This window comes from Henckelia pumila, chromosome 4 (genome assembly GCF_033568475.1).
Source record: "Henckelia pumila isolate YLH828 chromosome 4, ASM3356847v2, whole genome shotgun sequence".
NCBI lineage: Eukaryota > Viridiplantae > Streptophyta > Magnoliopsida > Lamiales > Gesneriaceae > Henckelia > Henckelia pumila.
The window spans coordinates 29,547,926-29,571,414 of NC_133123.1; the positions used below are offsets into that span (position 1 = coordinate 29,547,926).

The 23,489-nt window shown below is 35.3% G+C and overlaps 4 protein-coding genes, 1 non-coding gene and 1 pseudogene across 6 annotated transcripts; 2 read left to right on the top strand and 4 right to left on the bottom strand.

Annotated features, from left to right (window-relative positions):
* Positions 1 to 1,288: 1,288 nt before the first annotated feature.
* LOC140865727 (large ribosomal subunit protein uL6c) lies at positions 1,289 to 3,664 on the bottom strand. 2 transcript variants are annotated; one of them, XM_073270463.1, is made up of 4 exons: positions 3,646 to 3,664; positions 3,307 to 3,385; positions 2,882 to 3,190; positions 1,289 to 1,774 (listed from the first exon to the last, which is right to left on the bottom strand). In XM_073270463.1, the coding sequence occupies exons 2-4, from the start codon at positions 3,339 to 3,341 to the stop codon at positions 1,438 to 1,440; spliced, it is 681 nt and encodes a 226-aa protein (XP_073126564.1). In that variant the 5' UTR covers positions 3,342 to 3,385; positions 3,646 to 3,664; the 3' UTR covers positions 1,289 to 1,437. The 2 variants fall into 2 exon arrangements, with proteins under 2 accessions (XP_073126564.1, XP_073126563.1); XM_073270462.1 differs by lacking the exon at positions 3,646 to 3,664 and having other exon boundaries at positions 3,307 to 3,608.
* Positions 3,665 to 3,772: 108 nt separating this feature from the next.
* On the top strand, positions 3,773 to 3,844 carry TRNAP-AGG (transfer RNA proline (anticodon AGG)). Its single transcript has one exon. It is a non-coding gene; the product is annotated as a tRNA-Pro (tRNA).
* A 74-nt stretch (positions 3,845 to 3,918) lies between these two features.
* LOC140894800 (ureide permease 1-like) lies at positions 3,919 to 11,124 on the top strand (annotated as a pseudogene).
* Positions 6,817 to 10,867, bottom strand: LOC140894799 (receptor-like protein kinase FERONIA). The gene has a single exon (XM_073303429.1). The coding sequence runs from the start codon at positions 10,598 to 10,600 to the stop codon at positions 7,097 to 7,099; it is 3,504 nt and encodes a 1,167-aa protein (XP_073159530.1). The 5' UTR covers positions 10,601 to 10,867; the 3' UTR covers positions 6,817 to 7,096.
* A 1,100-nt stretch (positions 11,125 to 12,224) lies between the features above and the next one.
* LOC140863210 (exocyst complex component EXO70E2) lies at positions 12,225 to 14,857 on the bottom strand. Its single transcript, XM_073266487.1, has 2 exons — positions 14,724 to 14,857; positions 12,225 to 14,625 (listed from the first exon to the last, which is right to left on the bottom strand). Exon 2 carries the CDS (start codon positions 14,319 to 14,321, stop codon positions 12,336 to 12,338), a length of 1,986 nt encoding a protein of 661 aa, XP_073122588.1. The 5' UTR covers positions 14,322 to 14,625; positions 14,724 to 14,857; the 3' UTR covers positions 12,225 to 12,335.
* A 2,548-nt stretch (positions 14,858 to 17,405) lies between these two features.
* On the bottom strand, positions 17,406 to 21,211 carry LOC140861290 (serine carboxypeptidase-like 25). Its single transcript, XM_073264299.1, has 8 exons — positions 20,848 to 21,211; positions 19,613 to 19,816; positions 19,333 to 19,508; positions 18,908 to 19,207; positions 18,352 to 18,485; positions 18,149 to 18,244; positions 17,955 to 18,060; positions 17,406 to 17,761 (listed from the first exon to the last, which is right to left on the bottom strand). The coding sequence occupies exons 1-8, from the start codon at positions 21,119 to 21,121 to the stop codon at positions 17,618 to 17,620; spliced, it is 1,434 nt and encodes a 477-aa protein (XP_073120400.1). The 5' UTR covers positions 21,122 to 21,211; the 3' UTR covers positions 17,406 to 17,617.
* Between the last annotated feature and the right edge of the window lie 2,278 nt (positions 21,212 to 23,489).

A 23,489-nucleotide genomic window follows, 5' to 3' on the forward strand; every position in this document is an offset into this window, starting at 1 on the left:
TATATTCTCTTTTCATTTTATTACTGATGCATATATTTTTATTATCGAACATGTGTTAGCTTTTTATTTATTTATTTTATTATATTTCATCAATTTCATACTTAAGTACACTCTTTATCAATAATGTAGTTTTAATTATATTGGGATATCTTTTCTTTTTTTTTTTTTTTAAATCTAAAACCCTTAGTTTATAATTAATTGTCTGAGTTGTTTGATTGATTTTTAAGTCCGATAACAATCTAGCGAACTAATTCACATATGGAATATCATTTGGCAAAAAGAAAAGACTATACATTACATATTTGAAATAATTAAAGTTAATAGAAGCGAATTGACTCAATTAAAGTGTAACTAAGAGAGTTGATATTTCATGTATTTTTTTCATTTTTGTCCTCTCTTTTTTGTAATTTGACCAATTTAACTCTCATAAATGAAATAAAAACATAAATATGTACATTTGTGATACAAAAACTTTACCTTTCATTGATACTTTTACAATAAAATTAAATAGATGTCAGCTATACAGATATTGATCAACCATATGAAAAGCTAAAACATTCCCTTAATTCTAGCATATCATATCATATCATATCATATCATATCATATATATCACTTTGAAATGTGAATTTATTTTTGGACCATTCATTTTCTACTTTATTACCCCACCATTAATTAATCATATTAAATCTTAATTAATATTTATCAATCAAATATCTCTTCTATATTATGTATTAGATATTAATAAAAATATATTTAATTATATTTTCCCCCCTATTGTCCTAAAATATTCGACCAACCACCTCACTAGTTATCACATAACATTTTTCTAGTAAAGAAAATCATATTGAACCTCATCACACCAAACACAAAAGTGCCTCAGAAATTTGTTTAAAATTAGCAAAATATTTTGAAATATAATTTGAATTTACATATCAAACTTGCTATGATTGTCAAAAACAATAGATACTCGAGATTAACATTCCAGTTAACATCTATACGTACGTTGGTCGTTGGGCAACTAGACACTTAATTCTAAGACCAACATAATAAATTAAAGGATATGATGATCTAGGCAGTTGAAGTTCATAACTTTTAGCCTCAAGACTTTAATATCATATTAAAGCCTGATATTAAATCCCCTTATCCCGCAAAGTTGTGCATATGGATGGCGGTTCTACCGTACATTAACTGGTCCGAGATAGATGGCGGGGCGGGTCGGGTCATTAAATGATAAAAAGGTAACAACAGGTTGGCAGAAATAACTAAGCAACTGAAAACTCAATGTCATCAAGTAATATCGAACTATTTCACACAATATTAAGTTTCTGTTGGTCTGAAACAAACAATCGCTGTTTTTCTCCCCCAGAAGTGTATCTTCAAAATTACAGAGACATACAAGAAATGAATGCTTGAATAAGGAAATTCACAGTGTATCTCTACTTCTTTTTGCCTGCTTTGCCCTCTTTTCTTCTTACTATTTCATCAGCATATTTCACACCTTTACCCTTGTATGGCTCTGGAGGTCTCCATTTCCTAATTGAAGCGGAGAATTGGCCAATGGCCGACTTGTCATATCCGCTAACGGCTATTCTAGTGTTTTCTTCCACCTTCACCTGGATGCCATCAGGGATTTCCATTCTTACTGGATGAGAAAAACCAAGATTGAGAACAATGTCTTTCCCTTCAACTGTAGCTCGATATCCGGTGCCTACCAATTGAAGTCTTTTCTCGAATCCTTTAGAAACACCGACCACCATGTTATCAGTTAGGGTCCTGAAAGATATTCAAAACTCTACAATTATATCAGATCTAATTGTTGGGAATTTATGATCTGTATGTAAAGTATTCAGCATCTAACAAATCTATGTTCACATGAAAGCCTAAGGGGAGCGGTTTAAATCAAACCAAACTCTCAACCACGCATTCATTGGATCGCAGCAGTGCAGCAGTAAATGAAAGTCGATACCCTTTTTCTTTGCATTGTTATAGACCATTAGGATAACAGATATAGTCTTATGTAGGAATTATTGTTAAGGAATTTTACCAAGGTTATGTTTTGAGAACTGAAAACAATGACAAAAGAAGGTTGCCAACAAACTGCCACATCGATGAAAGCACACCAAATTCTCAAATGAAGATAACAACTTCAAGAGGATGTTTTGAGACAGTCATTTGGTATCTATCATTGATAGTCATTGAGATTTTGAGTAACAAACAAGAAATAATAATGTTTGAATTCATCTAAGCCGTAGTACGAAAGAAAATTCAACATAAAACAAGGAGGCAAGAAGGACATATCCCTGGCAATTCTTAAGAATTCCTAACAGATAGATTCATTCAAACTCCACTTCACAATGGCAGAACGAAAAGGGGGCCAACAGGGGCTGTTGCCCCATCTGATTCTTAATCACATGGTATCAGAAGAGAATTTAAAAACTGCGATCTAGTCTACGTGATCATGTACGAATCCTACAAGCTTTGAGCACAGTGGTGAACATGTAGAATCTTCTATTAGACGTGGGAAAGAAGACAGCAAAAGAGAAAGAAAAAGAAAACTTAGATGGCTACAAGCATTAAAGTAACCTTCATACTCTCGTTAGAATGCAAGAGCTCATAGTGCAATATTTTTGCCTTTGTTACTGCCTCCTGTATATAAAGACATCATACTCTTGTTATCAGTGTTTCTCTTGGTACAGTACAGTTCTTACAGAAATGAAAGGAAGGTGTCTATGTGACAATATGGACGCAAGGTATCCGAATTACATTGAATACAGCACACAAACTTAGAAATCAAGGACATAACAACCACCGGATAGCATGATAGACGAAAATACTAGAGAAAGGACAAGACAAACAAATTTGAAAATAAGTGGTAAGCACCTGAATAAACCGTGCATCTGATTGGCTCTTCTTGTCTCCACAGTCTTTCTCACCCTCAGAAATCCAGACTCTTCCTTGTCAAGCCTTACTTCTCGGGGATAAGTTAAAGCAAGTTCCCCCAAAGGGCCCTTCACTTTCAAATCTTGCCCTTCCATCGTGAGGTTCACATTAGAAGGCACTGCAATCGGCTGCTTTCCAATTCTCGACTCCTTGCATTCCACGGTCTTTCTAACAACCACAACTCGAGATACAGAAATCCCAGAAACACGGATTCTATTCGCCTCCCCAAGAAAAGGGCACCTTAGGGAACTGATTAGAATTCAAAGGATACAATGCATTTAGCAGAAAAAAAAAACATTCTTGGATGCAGACTAAAAAACAAAAATTTTGCATTATTTTTTTTTAAAAAGAAGAAGCATGCTCACCTGGACGGCACAGAAGCGCCCATCGGAGATGTCATTGCTCAAGCGGAGCTCAATTGATTGCTCTCCAGTTTCAAAAGCCCTACAGGATAGAATTCAAACTATGTCATCTAAAAATACCGTCACACACGCTTGCTTCTCGTCACGATAATGATTCCAGGCTTAACACTCCATTTGACAACAAATTCGGTTTCAAAACACAATCTTTGAGAAGAAAGTTAACACCCTACTGCAATTTCAGAACAACAATCCAGTGTAGCAAAAGAAAGACAACAAATTGAGACACGCAAATGTTAAGTAAAACCAGGAAAAAGAAATGTACGGAGGCAGCCAGAAGTGTACCTGAGAAAGAATTTGAGGCAAGTTTCAAACTTCAGGAGGAGGATAAGTGGATAAACCCCTATGTTGCAAATTGCAATAAATTAAAATATTTGTCTATATTTAAAAAGTACACAAACTCGACATCGATGGGCATTTGGTCTAGTGGTATGATTCTCGCTTAGGGTGCGAGAGGTCCCGAGTTCAATTCTCGGAATGCCCCTTTATCTATTTTATTTTTATTTCATTCCCTTTATCTATTTTATTTTTATTTTGTCTTCTTGCTCGGCATTTGCTACCTGCCGTTGAAGATTGGAAGCAGACACTTCAAAATTCTTTTTGATCTCTCTCCTCCATACTACAGCCACCAACTTAGATTCCAGTTCTTTGCTATATAACGTTAGATTCTTTGTCTTTCATTCCTCTGTATCCTCCTGTGGCTGATTGTATATTTAGTCGTTAAATACACCTCCAAGATTTTTGGAGCAGGTAAATCCACTCGGTTCTAGTCATTCATGTAAAATAGAAGTACCCTTTTAATTTTTCCAAACAGAACGACGCAGAAATTTAGTCGGGTCACTTGAAAGCAAAAGTTGCATTTTTCTTGCTCGGTCCCGTGCTTTGCGTGAATGGTTTCTTTGATCATTGACAAAAACTGGAAACAAGCAAATGTTAAATTTGGGGTGTGTGTGTGTGAACATGCTGACAATTTTGGTTTCTTTCCTTTTAAGTAAAATTTTGGATTCAATTGGTGAAATGGGGTAGTGCTGGAAATGTATCTTGTGGACAGCAAGGGAGGCGCCTTAGCCTGTATGTTGGTTGCGCTTGTGCTTCTAGAGACATGGCCTGCGATTCTCAGTACACTTACCTTGATTATTCTCTCACAAATTTCTTGACTGCTGTTATACTTCTTATAGCTTTAACACTTGGTCAGATCGGTGCGGCCAAGCCTGACATGCCAAATTTCCTTTCTAAATAACATGAATAAAAAAAGAGAGAAGGAATTTTGGTTATTGCTGCACTTTCTGAATATGTATCTGGCTACGTGATTTGTTCTAGTTTTTAGGGTGAAAATACTGTTATAGGAGTAGGATGTGTCTCGCAAACTTCCAGGATAAAATGCATTTTATCCTGTATTTTATACAAACTTCTTCATTGATGTGGCATAGTGGCAGAATAATTGGCCTTGCATCTTGGTTGCCATGGCTGGGAGGGATCTTTCTTAGCCTGGGAATTCTGTTAACACAATATGCTTGGCCATTTGTTGGTCTTTCAGTGACTGAGGTGATCACATCTAGCATTGCTGTTGTTTTAGGTCTCTTATTTGCTCTGAAATATAGCCAATGAACTTTTCTACTTGTGCAAACTTGGAACACTGTTAAGTAATGTATAAACGCAACAGGGACAAGGTTGAACTATTTTCTCGATGATTGGATCAACAGAGCCGAAATCCTCCTCCCAGGAGTTGGATGTTTCCTTATTGCGGTTTGCCTAGGAGATGCTGTTCACTCTTCGAATACAGCTGACAATACTTGGAACCTTGCCAAATTTTTGCAAAGTTGATGCAGCACACATTTTCTTTAACATGGCTTACCAGCGAAATTAGTTACTACAAACCTGCAGTCGGTGTGTATGTCCAAGAATGCAGCATTCTCATAACAATTATATTTATTGGGCCGAACGTGGAATCTGATCATTATAGAGACACGCGTTCAGGTTTCATTAGAGTCCCTTATTTCTACAATTTTCTAAGCTAGTCTGTGGACAATCAATTGTCCCATTTCATGTGTCCGCCCAGATAGCATAAAGAACTTGGAAAATAGATGTACCAAAGACGACAAAGCAAGGGCTGGATCAGCAGTTTTTCTCATCGGGTTGGAGAATCATAGAGCAATTAAGGTCAATGCACGTTTCTTATTTTTCTAAGAACACTTGCTATTATTACACAACACAAAGATATGATCTGATGCATTAATTTTTGGTTAGAACAGGTATTTGGAAAGAGTATTTGGTTTGGATCAATCATTACTTTTTTTGCTAGTGTGTGTTACTCGCTCTTCTCACCGGCATTTAACTTGGCAACCAATGATCAATTACACATGATGAAACCACCAGTGCCAAGTTGTTTACACTTTACATGGCATTTTTCTACTTCTCGCTGTTATTTTTTGTTATTGCTATAGTCCTAAGCGCAATGTCTTTGTACCACCCTATTCTCAACTTGCCATAATCTTCCTTAAAAATTGTACCTTAAAGATAGGAACGGAAGAAACCTAGCGTTCTTTGCGGGTTTCTTGTGTGGACTTGGCAATGGGCTGCAGTTCATCGCTTCATTGGAGGCCATGCTGCAGGTTATACAGCAGCTGATTGTGTTCAGGTGAATGAAACCTTATATTTATTTTTAAATAATTTTTTCCATAACGGATCACATGTTTTGCGATTTTATCATTAATTTTTTTTAAATAGATTTTATCATTATCATGATATTCTTTTCTTACAATAATTTAAAATTAATACGAAAACTTAAATGCAGGCTCTTCCACTTGTGAGCACATTTTGGGGTATGGTATTCTTCGGAGAGTATCAAAGATCACACCCAAGAACCAAATTCTTGTTTAGAGAGCATGTTGTTTTGCGGCAGTTGTGGTGCTTATCACTTCATCAGGGCACCGCAAAGGTTGGCCAAATTATTTGAATTTTATATGATCGTGTATAGATTTACATGTTCTGATGTAAAATGATGGGAAAGTTGTGGAAGTTCTTGAATTCCCTGCAGACCACCCTGCAAATCTTCGTTTGACTAGCAGTTAGGTTTGTCTTTCAATTCAAAGGAAAAGGCTATATTTTATTAGTTTAATCTCCCATGGAATAGCCAGTAAAGGTAAATTGAAAAAAGTGTCGAGGTCGATCAGAAAATTGTAAGCTCTTATGGAATTGGGAGTTTAGCTAATTAATTTAGTTAGCGTTTGCAACCTCTATAAAATAAGTGATCATGGATTGTTTCATAACACATTTGTTAAGAAAAAAAATTCATGATCACTTAGTTGTGGAGGTTGCAAATACTACCTTATTCTTTTATTCTCTCTCTGTCATTTTCGCACATTATGAGATATCTTTCACTATTTTAGAATCAGAACTTTCAAATTATTACTAGGTAGTGTTTACCGTTAATGTGTCGAATAATCTGCTGCTCTGTAAGGTTTTCTTTGTCTCTAATTCCAATAGTAAGAAGAAACTTTTAGAACCATTCACCTAGATTCTGATTCACAGCAAGCACCAAATTTAGGTTTTAATTCATGCAACAGTAGAATGAATAATGCAGGAGATTTTGGTGCATGGGGTTATAGTATCTACTCTTGCATTAGAGGCCGTGATTTGAATTGAGCTTGGGTATCTCACCTAAGTTTGTGCGTGGTAATGCAGATCAATAAAATGACACAAAAGAAAAGAAACCTCAAGTACGTAGGACTCACAATCACATTTTGAAGTTGTAATTCTTCACACTCGATCGAGGCCTCAACGCACCACCCCTGTGACCATCTATGGCTTCTTGCTGCTTCAGTGCAGTCTTAAGTCTCGTCACTATTTCATTTATTGATGGCCGGGCGTTTCCATTATCAAGTAAACACCTTTTGGCTGTCTCTATGAATATTTGTAGACTATCCGGTGATGCTTTGGCAACCAAATATGGGTCAATACAACTAGAAAGGTTGTCTGCCATTCGTGACTTGATCCACTGGGCTAGACTAACTTGATCCTCTTCCAACCACCGATCTGATTCTTCATCCGCACACAACACTTCATACAACAGTAGTCCGAACGAGTAGACATAAGACTTTTCTGTTGATTGTGCTCCACGTATGAAGTCTGAATCCAAATACCTCAAGTTGCTCCTAACAATATTTGGTCCATATTTGTTCCCTCTCTTTTTGGATAATCCCCATTCAGAGACCTTGGGGATCCAGTTTTTGTCTAACCAGATATTGGTTGATTTCAAGTAACGATGAAGCATTGTCTGCTTGACGTTGGAATGAAGGTAGCTTAGCCCTCTAGAAATGCCAATGCATATTTCTAGTCTTCGTTTCCATGGAAGTGGATTCCTGTAAGGTTCATGGAGATGATCGTGGAGTGTTCCATTTACTGAGTAATCGTATACAAGAATCATATCTGATTCAGTCTGACAATACCCTATCAGAGAGACCACATTATCGTGATTGGGTGAAGATTTCTTTTGAATCTCTTTCCTTGATTGCAATTCATGCTCCATGCAGAGTCTAGAATCTGAATTTTCTGAACGTCTGATTGCTACAACTTTTTCAACACTTCCCATGTATAGTTTATATACATTGTCGGATCCTCCAAATCCGATTAAACGATTATCACTAAAATTTTCTGTCTCCTTCTGAATATCTTGAAAAGAGAACTCGGAGATCATTACCTTCGAAGGAAGTGGTAAAGCTTCTCGCTTTAATATTCTTGATAAAAACCCGAATGCATCCCACCATGGTCTTGTTGGCAAATTACTGTTTGAACTGTTGTCCTTTGCCTTTCGTTTTGCATTCTTCTGATCCGTGTCTCTGTGCGTTGAACCTGAGCCTGAAGTATCTTCGCTTGTAACAGTTATATCCAATTCTCCACTTGGAGGAGCTACTCTTATCTCATCCATAGAAGTACTCCTCTCGCTTTGATCACTAAATATTCTTCCAAAATTCTCGTCCTCCTCAAGCAGCTCCACTGGATCTTGGTTCTGTTGTAATGTCAGTGCTAGCTCAAGTCCCTTCACCACATCAGCCATTGTTGGCCTTCCCTGTGATTGCTTATGTAGGCATCTACCAGCAATCCTTACAAAGAACTTTAAACAAGCGGGTGTAATCCTCTCCTTCAGGTTTTGGTCTACAAGTTGATCCACTTTTCCCTCTCTGATGCAATATCTAACCCATTCCGCAAGGCCACGCTGCTCCTCCTCAAGTTTCATATTTACAGCAGGTCTACCGGATAGCACCTCGAACAACACAACTCCAAAAGCATACACATCAGATTTTTTGGTCAATTTATGTGTTGAGAAATACTCTGGATCTAAGTACCCAAATGTGCCCTTGACTTCTGTACTAATGTGGGAGAATGAATCAGTTGCTGGACCTTTTTTGGATAATCCAAAATCTGAAATCTTGGCAACCCAATTATCATCCAGTAAAATGTTAGAGCTCTTCACATCTCTGTGTATTATCCTGTGTCGGGAGTGAAGGTAGTATAATCCACTAGCAGCACCGATTGCAATATTGAGCCGTGTTTCCCAAGGGATTGGATTTGACTTCCCATGTCTCTTTCTCTTATAAAGATGATCAGCTAGTGTTCCTTGGGTCATGTACTGGTAAACCAATATCCTCTCTTCATCATCCTTGCAGTAACCAATCAGAGAAACCAGATGTTGATGCCTGATCTTGGATAACAATCTAATCTCTGTCCAAAACTCATTATCCCCTTGCGTAGAGTCTAATTTTCGTCTCTTGATCGCAACTGTTTCAGTTCCTCCATCAATGCCACCTTTATACACTATGCCATATCCTCCTTTGCCAATATAGAATTCAAGATCGAAATTGTTAGTTGATGATCTGATTTCGTCTATTGAGAACTGACGGCACCGATGCTCCAAATATGATGATCTTGTGTTACTTGTCCCATAATCTGAGTCTGAAACTCTTTTGAGATGGAAAACAGCAATGTTTAACAAGACGAGTGTAACAGTAAGCATCGTGACAATAGAATTGATGCTGTAAAGTGACACCAGTTTCTTTTGCTGCGGTATCGATATTGAACTCTGTAACTCCACAAACGATTCCATGCCAGCGAGATTGTTGTCTGGATTACTCAACTTGAATACTTCTATCCCACTCAAGATGCTGTGGTGTTGTCCGTGATCCATTGATTCAGACTTTTTCTGGAGAGTGACACTAATATTTCGGTCACTCACCATTTTATTTCCCTCCATCATCACTATATAGTCCTTATGCACTGAAACTTCAGCGTCTACGCCCAGTTGAAAAATATGGGTGGCATCCCCAGCAATCTGATCATTTATGATGATAGAGAACTCTACGCCACCACTCTCTCCTATCCTTGATTGGGATTTTGAAAAATGGAGCCTTATCAAGTACCTAAATCCCATGTCCACTGGGATTCTCCATGTACGAACAGCAGCAGAGTCCAACAAGAATTTGGTGTCGTCATCCCAACTGCAATACATGGAGGAATCTTCAGTCGATGAAATGGGACCTCCAGCAGCATTAAGCCGCTGAACCAACTCAAGAGCTGTCGCGTTATCTATGTAGAATCTGTATTTTTGGCCGACAACTTGAGCACCTGACTCCTCGTCTGGGGTGAAATAAAGGCCAGTGGGCATGGAGACAACCTCAATGCCATTGATGAAGGCATAGAAGTCATCCCCTTTCCTCATTTTCGTGGCGGGAGTGAATGTTAAAGTCAATCCTCGATCACCTTTGATGTTTACACAATACTCTTTGATCACATGCTTTACTCCCAAAGCATCAGCGCTGAAGTTGCTGAGAAGTGTATAGTGGTCGGCTTTCACAGCGAACGATGCTTTAGAACTCCTGAACCAAGAATCTTGGTAAAAGTGGAGACGGATGAACTTTTGGCCCGGGTTGACCCCGATAACATACTGAAACTCGTTACGAGAGATTCGAGCCGTCTTGTACGGTACTGGATCCAACAAACCAAACCGGTGGATGGCTCGCGAGTTTGTGGATTCGCCATTGATTAGCAGCGGCGCCATAGATGATTTGAACCCAGAATCCCCCGTCCAGGCACGTCCATCCCGAGCCGTCGCATCACCGGAATTACCGCAAGAAATGGCAATATTAGCATGCAGGAGATGATAATGAGCATGAATGTTACTAATGAAGAAGGGCATGATCACAAGGCAGAAAATTATCATAGTATCTGGCAATTTAAAATACATGATTCGTAGCTGATCAAGATTCAAGAATGCGTGTTTTGAGAGGATTTGAGCAGCCACACGAGATTTTATTCCAGTCTCTATGGTTAACTCATGCAGATAAGATAAAGTCTTCGTCTTCGTCTTCGTAAAGTGTTCATGTATGCATTATCGTAGAAACATGGATGGATATTCTGTTAGGCCACCGTCAAAAAATTTTTTTTCTTTGTCCCGGAAAATTTATGTTATTTTTGTGGAAACGTTAAATAACTTATGAATGGTGCAGGATGTTTTGTACCAAAGATTGAGTTCATCCTATCCGTGCAAAATAGGGGGTAAAAAAAAAAGCAGCTCGAATATGAACAACACAGTGGAAATTAGCTGCTGCAAGTCTTCTGGAAGCAAGGAAAGAGATTTTTTTTAAAATTTAATTTAATTTATTTTTTTCGGCAGGAGGTAGAGAAAAAGGAATTTGCATTTGTATCTTCTTGGAAGCATCCATGAAGATTCATGGGAATGATAAATAAAACGACATCATCTACTATTCTTATAGCAAAATCTAAAAACAGGTCTTATGTTCTCTTTGATAAGATATGAATTTATCTTAATATATAATTCTAAACACCAATTATATAAAGGGGGATCTTTAAAAATAGTCTCTAATTCCAATAAACAATTTTAGCCTCCAATTAATTTACCAAAATAATCTTTTTATCATCTTAAATTACAAAGATATTCTTTAAACCTTTTTTTTTTCCCTCGGTTTACCATCCATTTCTCCGTTTCAAACTCTCAATTTCATTATCTCAATAAATTTCATACGGAAACGGCACATCTATTTTTCTTCAAACAAGTATGATTTTTTTTTTTTTCAAACTTAGTTTTTTACACAAATAATAATTACTTTATGTCTATATTATTGTAAATGCATTGATATAAGGCAAACCATTTTTGTTCCTGTCATGAACACTCTCTGATTAATAGCTTTGGTTTCGATTTTTTTTTTTAAAAAAAAAATTATATTTGACTTGATTATTGTCATGATTCCTTCCATAGTTTTGAATATTTTTTTATGTGCGATTAATTGGAGTTGTGTAACTATATATGTGTGAATTTTTTATTTTTATGTATTAGATATTATAGCATTTATGTGTTTTTGAACTAAAATAATGCTTACATATAAAGATGCAATTTTATGTATGGTATTATAGGATTTTTGAATTATATAAGTCAATGCAAAATGTTTATTTAAGAAGGCCATTTTTAAAATACAACTTTGAAATGAGTAGAATAATTTATTCCCCTTATATAAACTCCTCTCCTAGCTATAAAACCAAGCACTTTCTCTTATTAATTTTGAATATTAAGTCTTTTTATTAATTTTAATAACTTTTTAGCCTCCAGATTAGTTCTTCTCTGCATACTTTATTAATTACAACTTTTTGCGTGCATTCTATCAAATTTCTATGTCAATTTTGTTGCATTTACAATCAATACATATCTTATCATTTTAATCATTAAATAATTCAGAGTCTTGCTTCCCAAACAAATATCAAGAAATTAATTAGCTCTTTCCTTTTGCTCCAGATGGGCAAAAAATTATATCGCTAGCCAGTAATTAAACTACAACTAGTGATGTGATCATGGGAAATGAAAATCGTAATGTCAATTACAATATAATGGTTCAAAAAGACATGCATGGAGCCGCAAGAATAATTAAATAGCAATTTTATTTCCGATATATTCTAACACCCCTCTCTTAAGACAACTTCTTGTGGCCACCATGTAAAGATTTTTGGGATCCCTCGAAAAGATCCAAGAGGCAATCCTGCAAATCATCAGCTGTGTATTTGATGTGCTTTTCGCTGATATGATTGATATGTCTTCCTACGAATGTCCGATAAGCCTGGATTACTTTGAGGGACGAGATTTGCAGATCGTCTCTCAGCTGGATATCCCGGACAGACCACCCTGTTTGGTTCTTGTAAACCTCCTCAAAGGCGAGATAAAAGCTCTGCAGCTTCTCCTTAAGAATGGTCCTCGAAACAGAGTGCGAACCAGGATGTTGGATCCCGTCATCTCTTAACAAGGTGAGGATCGAGCTCCAAGTAGCTCTCTCGTAGTTCATCGCGTGCTGTTGGAATCTCCAGTTATGCCTTCGAATCCAGTCGTCGCCTAGGACTGTCCTGAGTTCGGATTCCTTGACCTTCTTGGTGATATAGTGTATGTTATTCGTCAAGAAAAGGTGTCGCAGTGCCTCGTCTCTGTATAACTTGGATTTTTCGTCGAGGTTGGATTCAAGATTCGAGATGAGGGACCTGAAATATGCGACCATTGGAGAAGGGTAGGAGGTTTCATTGACATTCTTCTCCTCCTCGCTAACTGGGCTCGAGTCAGGCGAAAATGAGACAGGATCCTCTTTTTCTCCGTCCTGCAATATGACATCGAGTGTCTTGCTGTAATCTGTAAGAGTCTTGATGTAATTCAACACATATCTGGTAAGAGGGTGAACTACACCGCCAGGAAAGGCGTTAGTTGATGGATTTGTGGCGACGGCTTTCTCAAATTCGATAAAGGTTGCCTTTGCACAACCCCCCAATCTCTGCAGGACATATTCGCATTCGGTTCTGACACATGATCCAGCTTCATCAGAGTACAAGGATGCAATCTCTGGAATGAGATCCGCAAGAACCTCGTACATATCAAGAACCCGCATCAACTTTTCAGGTTGATGGGGCCCGATGGCTATGGCTTCACCAAAATTCAGAAGCTGCAGGATGGCAGTTTTAGCTGACTCGGCAAAGCAAACGGAACTAACAGATTCGAGCTCTCCAAAAATCTGATCAGTCAGTAACTTTTCACTGGCGAGATAAACCCGCACAAAGATCTTCATGGCTCGGATCCATCTCCTGATTTTCGAGTTCAATCCATTCCACTCCATTTTCAGCACATCTTCGATGCTGAATTTCTCCACTTCAAGGATTGAAAGGCATTCGTCCAGAGCATCTTTTTGAACATTAATAAACGCTTGTGAGCATTCCCTTCCATAGTCCGAGTCATACATCACATGAGCTATACTTTTTAGGTCCTGAATCACATCCGGATGCACCAGTTCAATGATGTAATCTTCCGAGGGGCGACCCATGCTCTCTCTTTGGACTAAATCATCAACTGAATCATCCCCAGACGAAATAACGGAGACTGCATCGATAATATCCTCCTCATTAGAACGAAAAGACATATACTCCGGCTCGAAAGGCTGCCTATTTTGAACCAGTAAGATCTTGAACTCTTCTTCTAGCCTAGCCATTGCTGTCTGAAGAATATCATGAGCCCTACGCAGAAAAGCCAAGTCGTCGCTGCTGTTATTTAAACTCTTATCCTCCGACATCTCAATCAACTTTCGAACTTCATCAACAGCTTTCAAATACTCATAAGCTTCTTCAGGTCCACAATCCCATATCATAGATTGCTCCTTCTCCCAATTCATAATTCTATCTTGAATCCCATCGAGCTGCTGCTCAAGGTCATTAAGACCGGCCTCATCCTCCTTCAATTCTTCATCTTCGATTTCATGGATTCTACTTATATTACACAACTGGGAGCCTAAATTTGCCAAGATTCTCCTAGCTTCGTCGGTCCAATCCTTCCTTAATTCTACTGCTTTCAAGATTTGCTGTACTGCAGCAATAAAGTCTTCTTCTGTTTCCATCACGGGTATCGTACCTACTTCACTATCCCCCATAACCCCAAGCTTAATAAGAACTCCCAAAAGATACCACCAGTAATTATGATTTCTACAAATAACAAAGAATTTCGAAATGCCCAAAATCTAAAATTCTCCAGTAAATTTCTACAGAACACGGAGATGGCGAAACCAGCTCAATTCGGCGACCAAATAACAAAAACCATCCGACAAGGCAAGAACCATGAAGATCTACCACTTTAGATCAACCCCCCTCCAAAAAAGTGGAGGGCTGACACTAAAAACTGAGAACGCTTGCGCAAGATTCGCTGCTGAAACAATCTATTAAAAGTAGCAAGCAATCCTGGTGAAAGCACAGAAACAACACAAAGTTTTCTGGGTTCACAAATATCTTCAAAACCGGATAGAAACACACACAAAACACGCACGAAAAGTGTTTACCTTGAGTGGATATGGGAAGGACAACAACAGAGGGAGAGAGAATTACGACTGACCCATTATGGAACAGCGATTGGAAAAAGGTTCTTTGATTTTGAGAAATGAATCTCGTGGATTTGAATTCTGAAGCAAAAAGGATGAATTTTTTTGCGTCCCGAATTGGCAATTTCTTGGAAGTGCTTCGTGGCTGCTGGCTGTTGGCCTTTTGACTTTTGACCAGTCTGAAGTCTTCGTGGAAAATACTTGAGAAAACAGTCAATTCTACCGTATATTCATACTCCTTGATATTTTGTTTGTGTGTGTTTTTTAATATTCGCATAAATATCTCATTAAAAGATAAAAATACTGATAATTTCATATGTTTTTTTTCAGTAACATGTTCACGCTAACATCACGAAAAAAATGGCAACGAGGCGAGCATCATCCCACTTCAATGGCACAAACACAAATGCAAAGTTACAGAAAGATGAAAATCTGCGACTGACTTGGGAAACTTCTATAATTTACCCTGACTTATGTGTGGACAGGTATGCTGCATGTGTTTATGGATCAATGACTTTTGTTGTTGAATCAAAAATACTTTCACATGCTTAGCCTAAAAATAATATAATAAAAAATAAAACTTTGACACGCACTTTAGAAGAAAAATAATAAAACTTTCACATGGTTCAAGCTTCAAGATTTTTTTTTAAAAAAAATATAGTATTTGTAATTTGTTATATTTTATTGGTCATTAGTTAGATGACAATGATGTATTAAATGTGTAATTCGTAGGAGATGATGTGCGAATATTTTAAGTTAAAAAATTGATATTAATTTATGGATAGGAGATAATGTATGAATATTTGTATTTGTTGATGAGAGTATTTCGTAAAAATCAATTGATGTCACAAAACCACACCAAATTTTGTTAATATGTGTGTGTGACTCTTGTTTAATATAATAATAATACTATAAATATATGTTAAAGTATATATTTTTATGATCGAAGGTTTGCTGTTTTATCATGAGAATCGAACATGTGACTTTGACTCTCATATCAATTTTAAGACAGCGTGTTTATCAATAAAAAAAAATATAACTGATGATACTCAAATCTTTTAAACCTTATAACAACTCAAGCGTTAAAGTTTGGTCGCTTCCTACCCGAACAATTTTTACACCACCCAACTGTATTGTATAAATCTAGATAATTAAAATTGCAACAATCGTGAAGTAATTAATCGCTAAACAGCCGTAATATGATACTAACTCCATTATCCTTACACTTCGTTGTTTTCATTTAAGCTTTCACTAATTCAGGTCATACATATGAATTGGTATTGTTTTAATACAATATAATCAATTAATTATATGCAAAAAAAATAAAAATTAATGATGTTTATCATATGATTAATTGAACATATTTTATATTAAAATATACGAGGAGTATAACTCTAGCTATAATATACAATCAGCAGTTAAATTCAATGTTGCATATGAGCATTAGAGCAGGGTTAACTCATCTGTGGAATGTCTTATTTTTACATATGATCAATTGGATATATTTTATTAAAATATAGGGGAGCGTTACTCTAAGTGAAATATATATAAACTCAGGGTTAACCGATTGTTCGAAGGTATTGTTTTTAAAATTAAATAAATAAACTTTGCATCACAAAAATATTAAGTTTAATTTCCATAAAATTTGTGGCATTCATTTTAAGCCATTAAATGCGTGTTGCCTAGCAAGGTGGAAATTGTGTCATTGCCTCTCCTATGCAAAACTGAATTTAATGGAAACAATTACTCATTAAAAAATTCAGACACTAAATGATCATTAACCAGTGACCCATCAACATCTTTTCGACAGCTAATGAAACATTTATGGCACCCCATCGTATTAAATTCCTTACAAGAAACCTATTTTATTATTTTTTTTAAAGGAACAAGAAGCGTAATTTTTAGGTGTAGGACATAAAGCAAAAATACGAACAATAATTCTAATTTGACCAGAAAATAACCAAAAATGTTTCGTATTAATACGTAAAAATAATAATATTATTTTTTGAAGCGCTAAAAGAATATACTTATGCCAGGAATCACATAAAAAAAATTAGGGATTTTATATATGATAATTGATATTTACACTCAATAAAATTGTTAAAAGAATATATTCGACAACATAAATATCAATCAACTCTCATATTTTTACTTCTTTGTATTTTCGGTCTTCTATATACTATCAAATGTCTGTTTTAGCATTTTATATTTCAAAATTTGACAATTTCAATCAATTTTTTCTTCAGTATATTGGGTGTCGTTTTACTTTGTCAATTTTACTTAATCTAATTTGCCAACTTAACCCTCTATTCACTTGAAAATTGAAAGATATTAATATATTATAAGTCAAGTCTCATGTCAATTGTCAATAACTGCCTCAAAATCCATTTACCAACGAGGTTAATAATTAGTTTGGTAAAATCATCAAAACATAATAATTAATGGGTTGTCTGAGTCTCCCTTCCTAATATTAAAATAAAAATTAACATATGAAAAATTTACTTTAAAAAAAAAATCCCCACGTTCCCCGTAGAGGGTTCCCTTCAATTCTAAATTAATTAACAAAGTCAAGAAATTCTCAATAGACCAGTCAAATTAAGTGCGGAATAAAACCTAAAAAAAAATCAACTTTTTTTTAGAGACTAAAATGTGTGACACAGATAATTCAACCACCAAGAATACGGATCTAGAAACACGAGACGAACAAGGGAACTCTAATTTTCTTTTTTTGCATCTGTGACATCGTCGATAAGAATTATCCCGCGATTGATTTAAATTTAAAATTCAATTTATGATCTCATATTCCTTAATTAATGCGTAAGACATGCTAGGAATTTGAAGATAGGTATATAGATTCATGACTTGGGTAGGGGCTCCCCACGTAGAAACGATCTGAGCAGCTCAAGTGCAGCTTTGGGCTTGAACAGAGGTACTTCGTGCCCAGCCCCTCTCACTGTTGCAAATGTCAACCCTTTGTACACCTCGCTCCATCCTCCAACCTACGTCGGATAAAGTTTCAATATTAAGACGACGGTGGTAATTTCTGCATCAGATACAAAACTCAATGCTTCCACGTACACGCTCTGAAGCGAGCCAGTACGCATCGTCATTATCGGGATTTTGGGAATGAAAATAATGTAGCTAGACTAGAGATTTGGATGTTATTTGGTACTTAATATATAATTGGCTCACCTGTTTGTCGACATACCAAGGGTACCAAGGGACTGTGGTGTCTAATTTGAGTTGTGCTAGAGAATATCTTGTGGCTGTCACGGGCACTACTGCGTCCACATCCCCGCTGCATATATATTATCAAAGCGTCACTAAATTTAATTTGTTAAAAAACGGACTTGGACCTAACTAGATTTTAGATTAATTTCACTTACCTAAATACCCATATTCTCAATCCGGCTGCGATTAATTCGCGGTATATGGGAAGAATTGAGTTGTCCGACTCGTTCCAATTGCGATTCAACGTCTCACTGCGAAATCGCCACAAATTGTATTATATATAATCAAGGTTTTGTTTAAAAAGAAATTAGCGTAAAATGAATTCTAGTAAAAAAAACTGATGAATATAATTAATCACCTGCAAGCGGTCCATTTGTATGGGATCCGACCGGTTGTGTTAGCATGGAGAGCCTTTTGCACGTCCGGTCTATTGTAGTAGATCTCAGCATATTGTTCCGTACAAGGATCATATCCCCTAAGCTTTCTAAATATCTGTAAATATAAAATAAATTTCATCTAATTTTACTTTTGATCAAACCAATAATACTTTAATTATTTTTTCATATCATATAATTATATAGTACTGTTACTCCTAAAAATTAACAAAATTTTATTGAAGTGAGATAGTCGATTTGTGTCACAATTTTTCAACTAAGGCATTTGTTGTTTCATATGTGTTTGGATAGATTTGTAGTGCTTTTAAAAGTATTTTTATTTAAGCCAAAATATATAAGTTCTTTTTTAAAAGCTCATTTTTATAGCTTTTCAAATGTTTTTTTATCACTAAAATAAAAAAAAATGTTTTCAATCTATTTATCCAAACACAAAATTATTATAGTTTTTACTTTAAAAAATACTTTTAAAAGTCAACTTAAAAAAAAGTTTTTAAAGCAAAATGCTTTGTAATACCGCACCGAGTGAGGTCGATGGGGCAAATGCATGTCGCGTCGAGTTGGTCCGGTGGCGGTGGCGGTGGCGGTGGCGTCGGATTTGTTGCAAGGCGGCGCGTAAATGTTGTATTGATCAATGCTGCCGAATTCTTGATCCATGGCGTAGTAGTAGACGGATTCGCACTGGTTCGATTCCTTCTGTCGCCGGAAATCGCAAGTGTTCATCAGTTGGTGGTAGGTCTTGTCGGAGATCATGGCGTGGCTCCACCAGTAATTCACCGTCCCCAAGTTGTCATAGTAGTTATCTGTCACCGCATTCCCCACCTGAATTCATTGTACATGTAATGCCAATAAAACTATTGGTCCTTGAAATTATGTAATTGAAAAAGCATATATATTATATAACAACATTAAAAAAAAAGTACTTAGGGAATTGACTAGCGAATTACCATAAAGCCCTTGAGATTTATCTTGTGCTTGGTTTTGGTATTATAATGGACGATCTCTCTGGCCAATTGGGGTACGTAATGCCCCGCGTAACTCTCTCCCGTCAGGTAAATCGGCCGGTTTTTGTATCTTGGGAAACGATCCATCCATCGGATGAGAAATTGCAACGAGTCCTCAGCTGAAGTTTTATATAATAACATTTTAGGTTCGAGTTCCATTTAAAAACAATGCAAGTTCCATATTTGGGCAAGTGCACTTTTTTTTTTTTTTTTTTGGCCTTACCGGTACGACGATCTCCGGTGTCGAAGAGGTCCGACGACATATTGCTGTAAGAAAAGCCGACCCCCGCCGGAGTTTCGAGGAAAAGTAAGTTGGCAAACTTGTTCCATGAATATTTGTTGAGATATAAGCCTGAGGCCTCTTTGTTAATCCTGAATGGCCCTATTTCTTCCGACGCACCATATGCCACAGAAGAGCAACCCGGACCTTTTTTTTTTTTTTGGACAAATAGATCAAGTCAAGAAATTATATAAATCTCAATATTTTGAAATAATCCTTCAAATTTATATGGGACTATGCATTATTAAAATGAGTAATTTAATTATTATAAATTAAAATCTTGTACAAGTTATTGGTACTGAAGCTGGTAATTATTGCATATAAATCATGAATTGAATGAGGGAGGCATCTGATTTGTTGCAGCACGCATGCTGACAAATTTAATTCGATCCAGAACTGTAGCAGATGATGAAACCAATAAATGAGAATTGTTCAAAGTTAGTTCCCCGGCATTCATTTATGACGTGCTAAAATATATATTATTTTTTTATACAATATTTAACTAAAGCTTACTATTTAAAATTTTAAATAACTAAACATTTGGCGTAGTTGGTTGGTCCTCGACTTAAATAAATTGAATATATTTGTAATTGTACCAAGATTATTAACTAAATCAAAGAAAAGCGAAGATTTTATATATTTGAATGGTGGCCGAAGAACTCAGAATAATTGAAAGACGAGTTCACTGTTAATTCGTACTACGTACAATAGATTCTAAGGTTGCATTTCGGAAGATGATTTTGAAATCCATAAATTTTGATTATAATTTTATTGTTAACAATGAAACAAATGATTAAATCTTAAATTTATATCTTATTTATTTACGTGTTAGTTACATAAAATATAATGAATTTCAAAGGGCTCCACTGTCATATCTACTTAAAATTCATTCTAATTAACATGATATATATACAATAAAAATATGCAAATAGTGGATTTCAAATTTACACAACAAATAAAAATTTGAATATATTCAAATTCTTCTATGCAAACGCAACCTAAATTAATTCATACAAATTCACAATCGAGCTGAGATATATATATCCGGCACACTTTTAGGGACAGGTAAATCATGCATGAAGCTAGGTTCTATGTGCAGAATTTTTTATTTTATTAAAAAAAAGATTAAATAATTAACTAAACATTTTTTTTTATTAAAAAAAAGAAAATAAAATTACCTCCATTGAGCCAAATAACAAGAGGTTTTGACGAGGGTTGATGAACAGCCTCCGTAAGCCAATAGAAGAGGGCTCTGCCCGCCGCTTCGCTGACCGTAACATAGCCGGAGAACTGGTGAAATGAGACCTCAGGCTGGCCGGGCAGAGCTAAAATCCGGTCAGCTTCTTCTTCGTGACTGGCGGAAGCATTTGTTACACTTACTAGTGCGAGAAAAATGAATACTGAAGCTATAATGGAAATTAGAGCAGAATTTGTTTCTGATTTTGTCGCCATGAAATGTATAATTATTTAAAATGCAGAGGAGGAAGAAGAAGATGGAGGTGGAGCAGTTGTAACTAAAAAAAATAAAAATAAATGAAATGTGGTTTCATTCATTAAATCTCTGTATGTGTTTCCTAGTGGTGATCAGTTTGAAATAAATAGGGAGGCAGTACCATTTTTGTTCCTTTTTTTTTTTTTTTTACTTAAAAAAAATAATTTATTTGTTTCTATTTGATAGGTAGGTTTTGAGAGTGGCTAATTTAATTTTAACAATGAGTCAAATTTGTATGTGTACCAAAAATTATATTCAATGTGATTGTGATCATGGTGAATATGAGGTTTACTAATCTTTCAATTTTGATTCTTTTACTATATTAATGTGGAAATTATATTTTAAGTTTTATAATTTTTTTTTTTGTTTTTTGTCATTTTAAAGGTCAATTTACGGCCTTACTCCACTAATCTCTTGACGTATGGGATGTCATAATTAGAACTTTGGCCCCATCTCGAAAATTTAATTATATTAAATATTATTTGGTGTCACGTCATTAATATCTTACGAATATAATTTTTAGGTATTTTAAATTTTTGTATGAATGCAATTATGGTAGATTCTTTCCTTCTCATCGGATATTATTTCAATGTTTTTGTTTTTATTATCTTTTATTTTTCAGAAGAATAATCCTACTATGAAGAAGGATAATTTGGAAATTAAAGTATTTTGATATATTTTGAAGAAAAAAATAAATATGTGCGTGTGTGTTTAATTTTTTTTTACGCAAGATAAACTGCATTTATTAATTAATAAATATATAAATCAATCTTAGTTATATGGGACTAGAGTAAATTTGGAATATATTATATATTTTAAATAAATATAAGGGTATAAGTAAATAAATAATTACTAACCAGACGAGATAATTCGTTTAATGGTGTTTCGATACTCACAATATACAACAAAATATTTATAAGCATGCATGTGACTTGTGAGATAACTCATTTATGATGTTTTCGATATTCATAATATATATAATTATCATTATCATCTAGCTCAATAAAAGGCCATTTTACTTGGAAATTGTTGTATCTAAAATAAAATCTCGCCGCACCCTTGCAATGTTGCATGATTATTTGTTTAATGGGTATGTATGTACGCTGACTTTTATAATTGTTTGTCCAATTGAATTTTTTATATAATAATTTATAATCTGAGAAAACATGAACCATATTATTATATATCATGTACAAAAGTATGTCAGCATGAATGTATAGATTTTATCCATTTACCTGACCATACTATAGAATATTTTATATAACATTCGATTTGGTTAGTACCACAAGTGATTAGAATAGTATGGACTTGAAAAAGGGGGGAGATGCATTTGTGATTTGTATGTATGCTAGCTAGTTTGCGCTTGTAGTCCTCTATAATATTAATGTTTAACCTCAATTCTGTATTTTTGTCCATTTTACTTATTTTCATCCGGAGTACTGATTTAGAATTATACAAGTCAACGCTAATACAAAAAAAAAACTTAAATTGCTCAAAAAAGAGATAACAGTCTTAGACTGAAATTTGACTAAAGATCAAGAAAACTCGGCGGAAAAAAAAATTACAATTCTCTTTAAAAATTATAGTACTTCTGAATTTTCGGAAATAATAAAATATAATAATTTTTTTAAAAGAAAATGTAGGCGATTAAAAGAAATTGAAAGTGAATGCATCCCCACACATGCAACAATTTCCCACACACTAAGTCAAACTTTTAGGGGTTTCCTATAATATTCACACACAAAAATAATCAATCTATAATATAAAAAGTTTGGGGAAAGGAATTCGTTTGATATACGACCCTCGTCGTGTACGAAAAGAATGAATGAATGGAGCCATTTATTTTCTTAAAACAGCGATACGTTTCCTAAGATGAGTAAAGCCCTCACCATATCTATTTTTAGACTTACATTTTTTACAAATAAAATAAAATTGGTTGGAATGTCACGAGCAAAATAACGTCATTTTTTATTATTTTCCTGAGATTAGAAATTTCTGTTTGATACCATGCCATAATATTTTTACATAAATATACTCACTTTTCTAAGTTTAGAATGGAAGATTCAAACCTATATCTATATCTCCTCATGGTATTTGTATGTATACGGAGTGGAGTCGTAACCGGAAGTTGGAGTGGAATTACAAGTATATGAATGTTTGTGATTACATGTAGGACTGAGATACTGTATCAAAATACTAAATTATCGAGATATCGTACCAAAAATTTTTCGATATACAAACACTTTTTCGGTATACCGAATTTTTTTGGTATCTGTACGGTATCATGAGAATGGATTTTTTTCATACAAAAATTTCGTGATTTCGGTA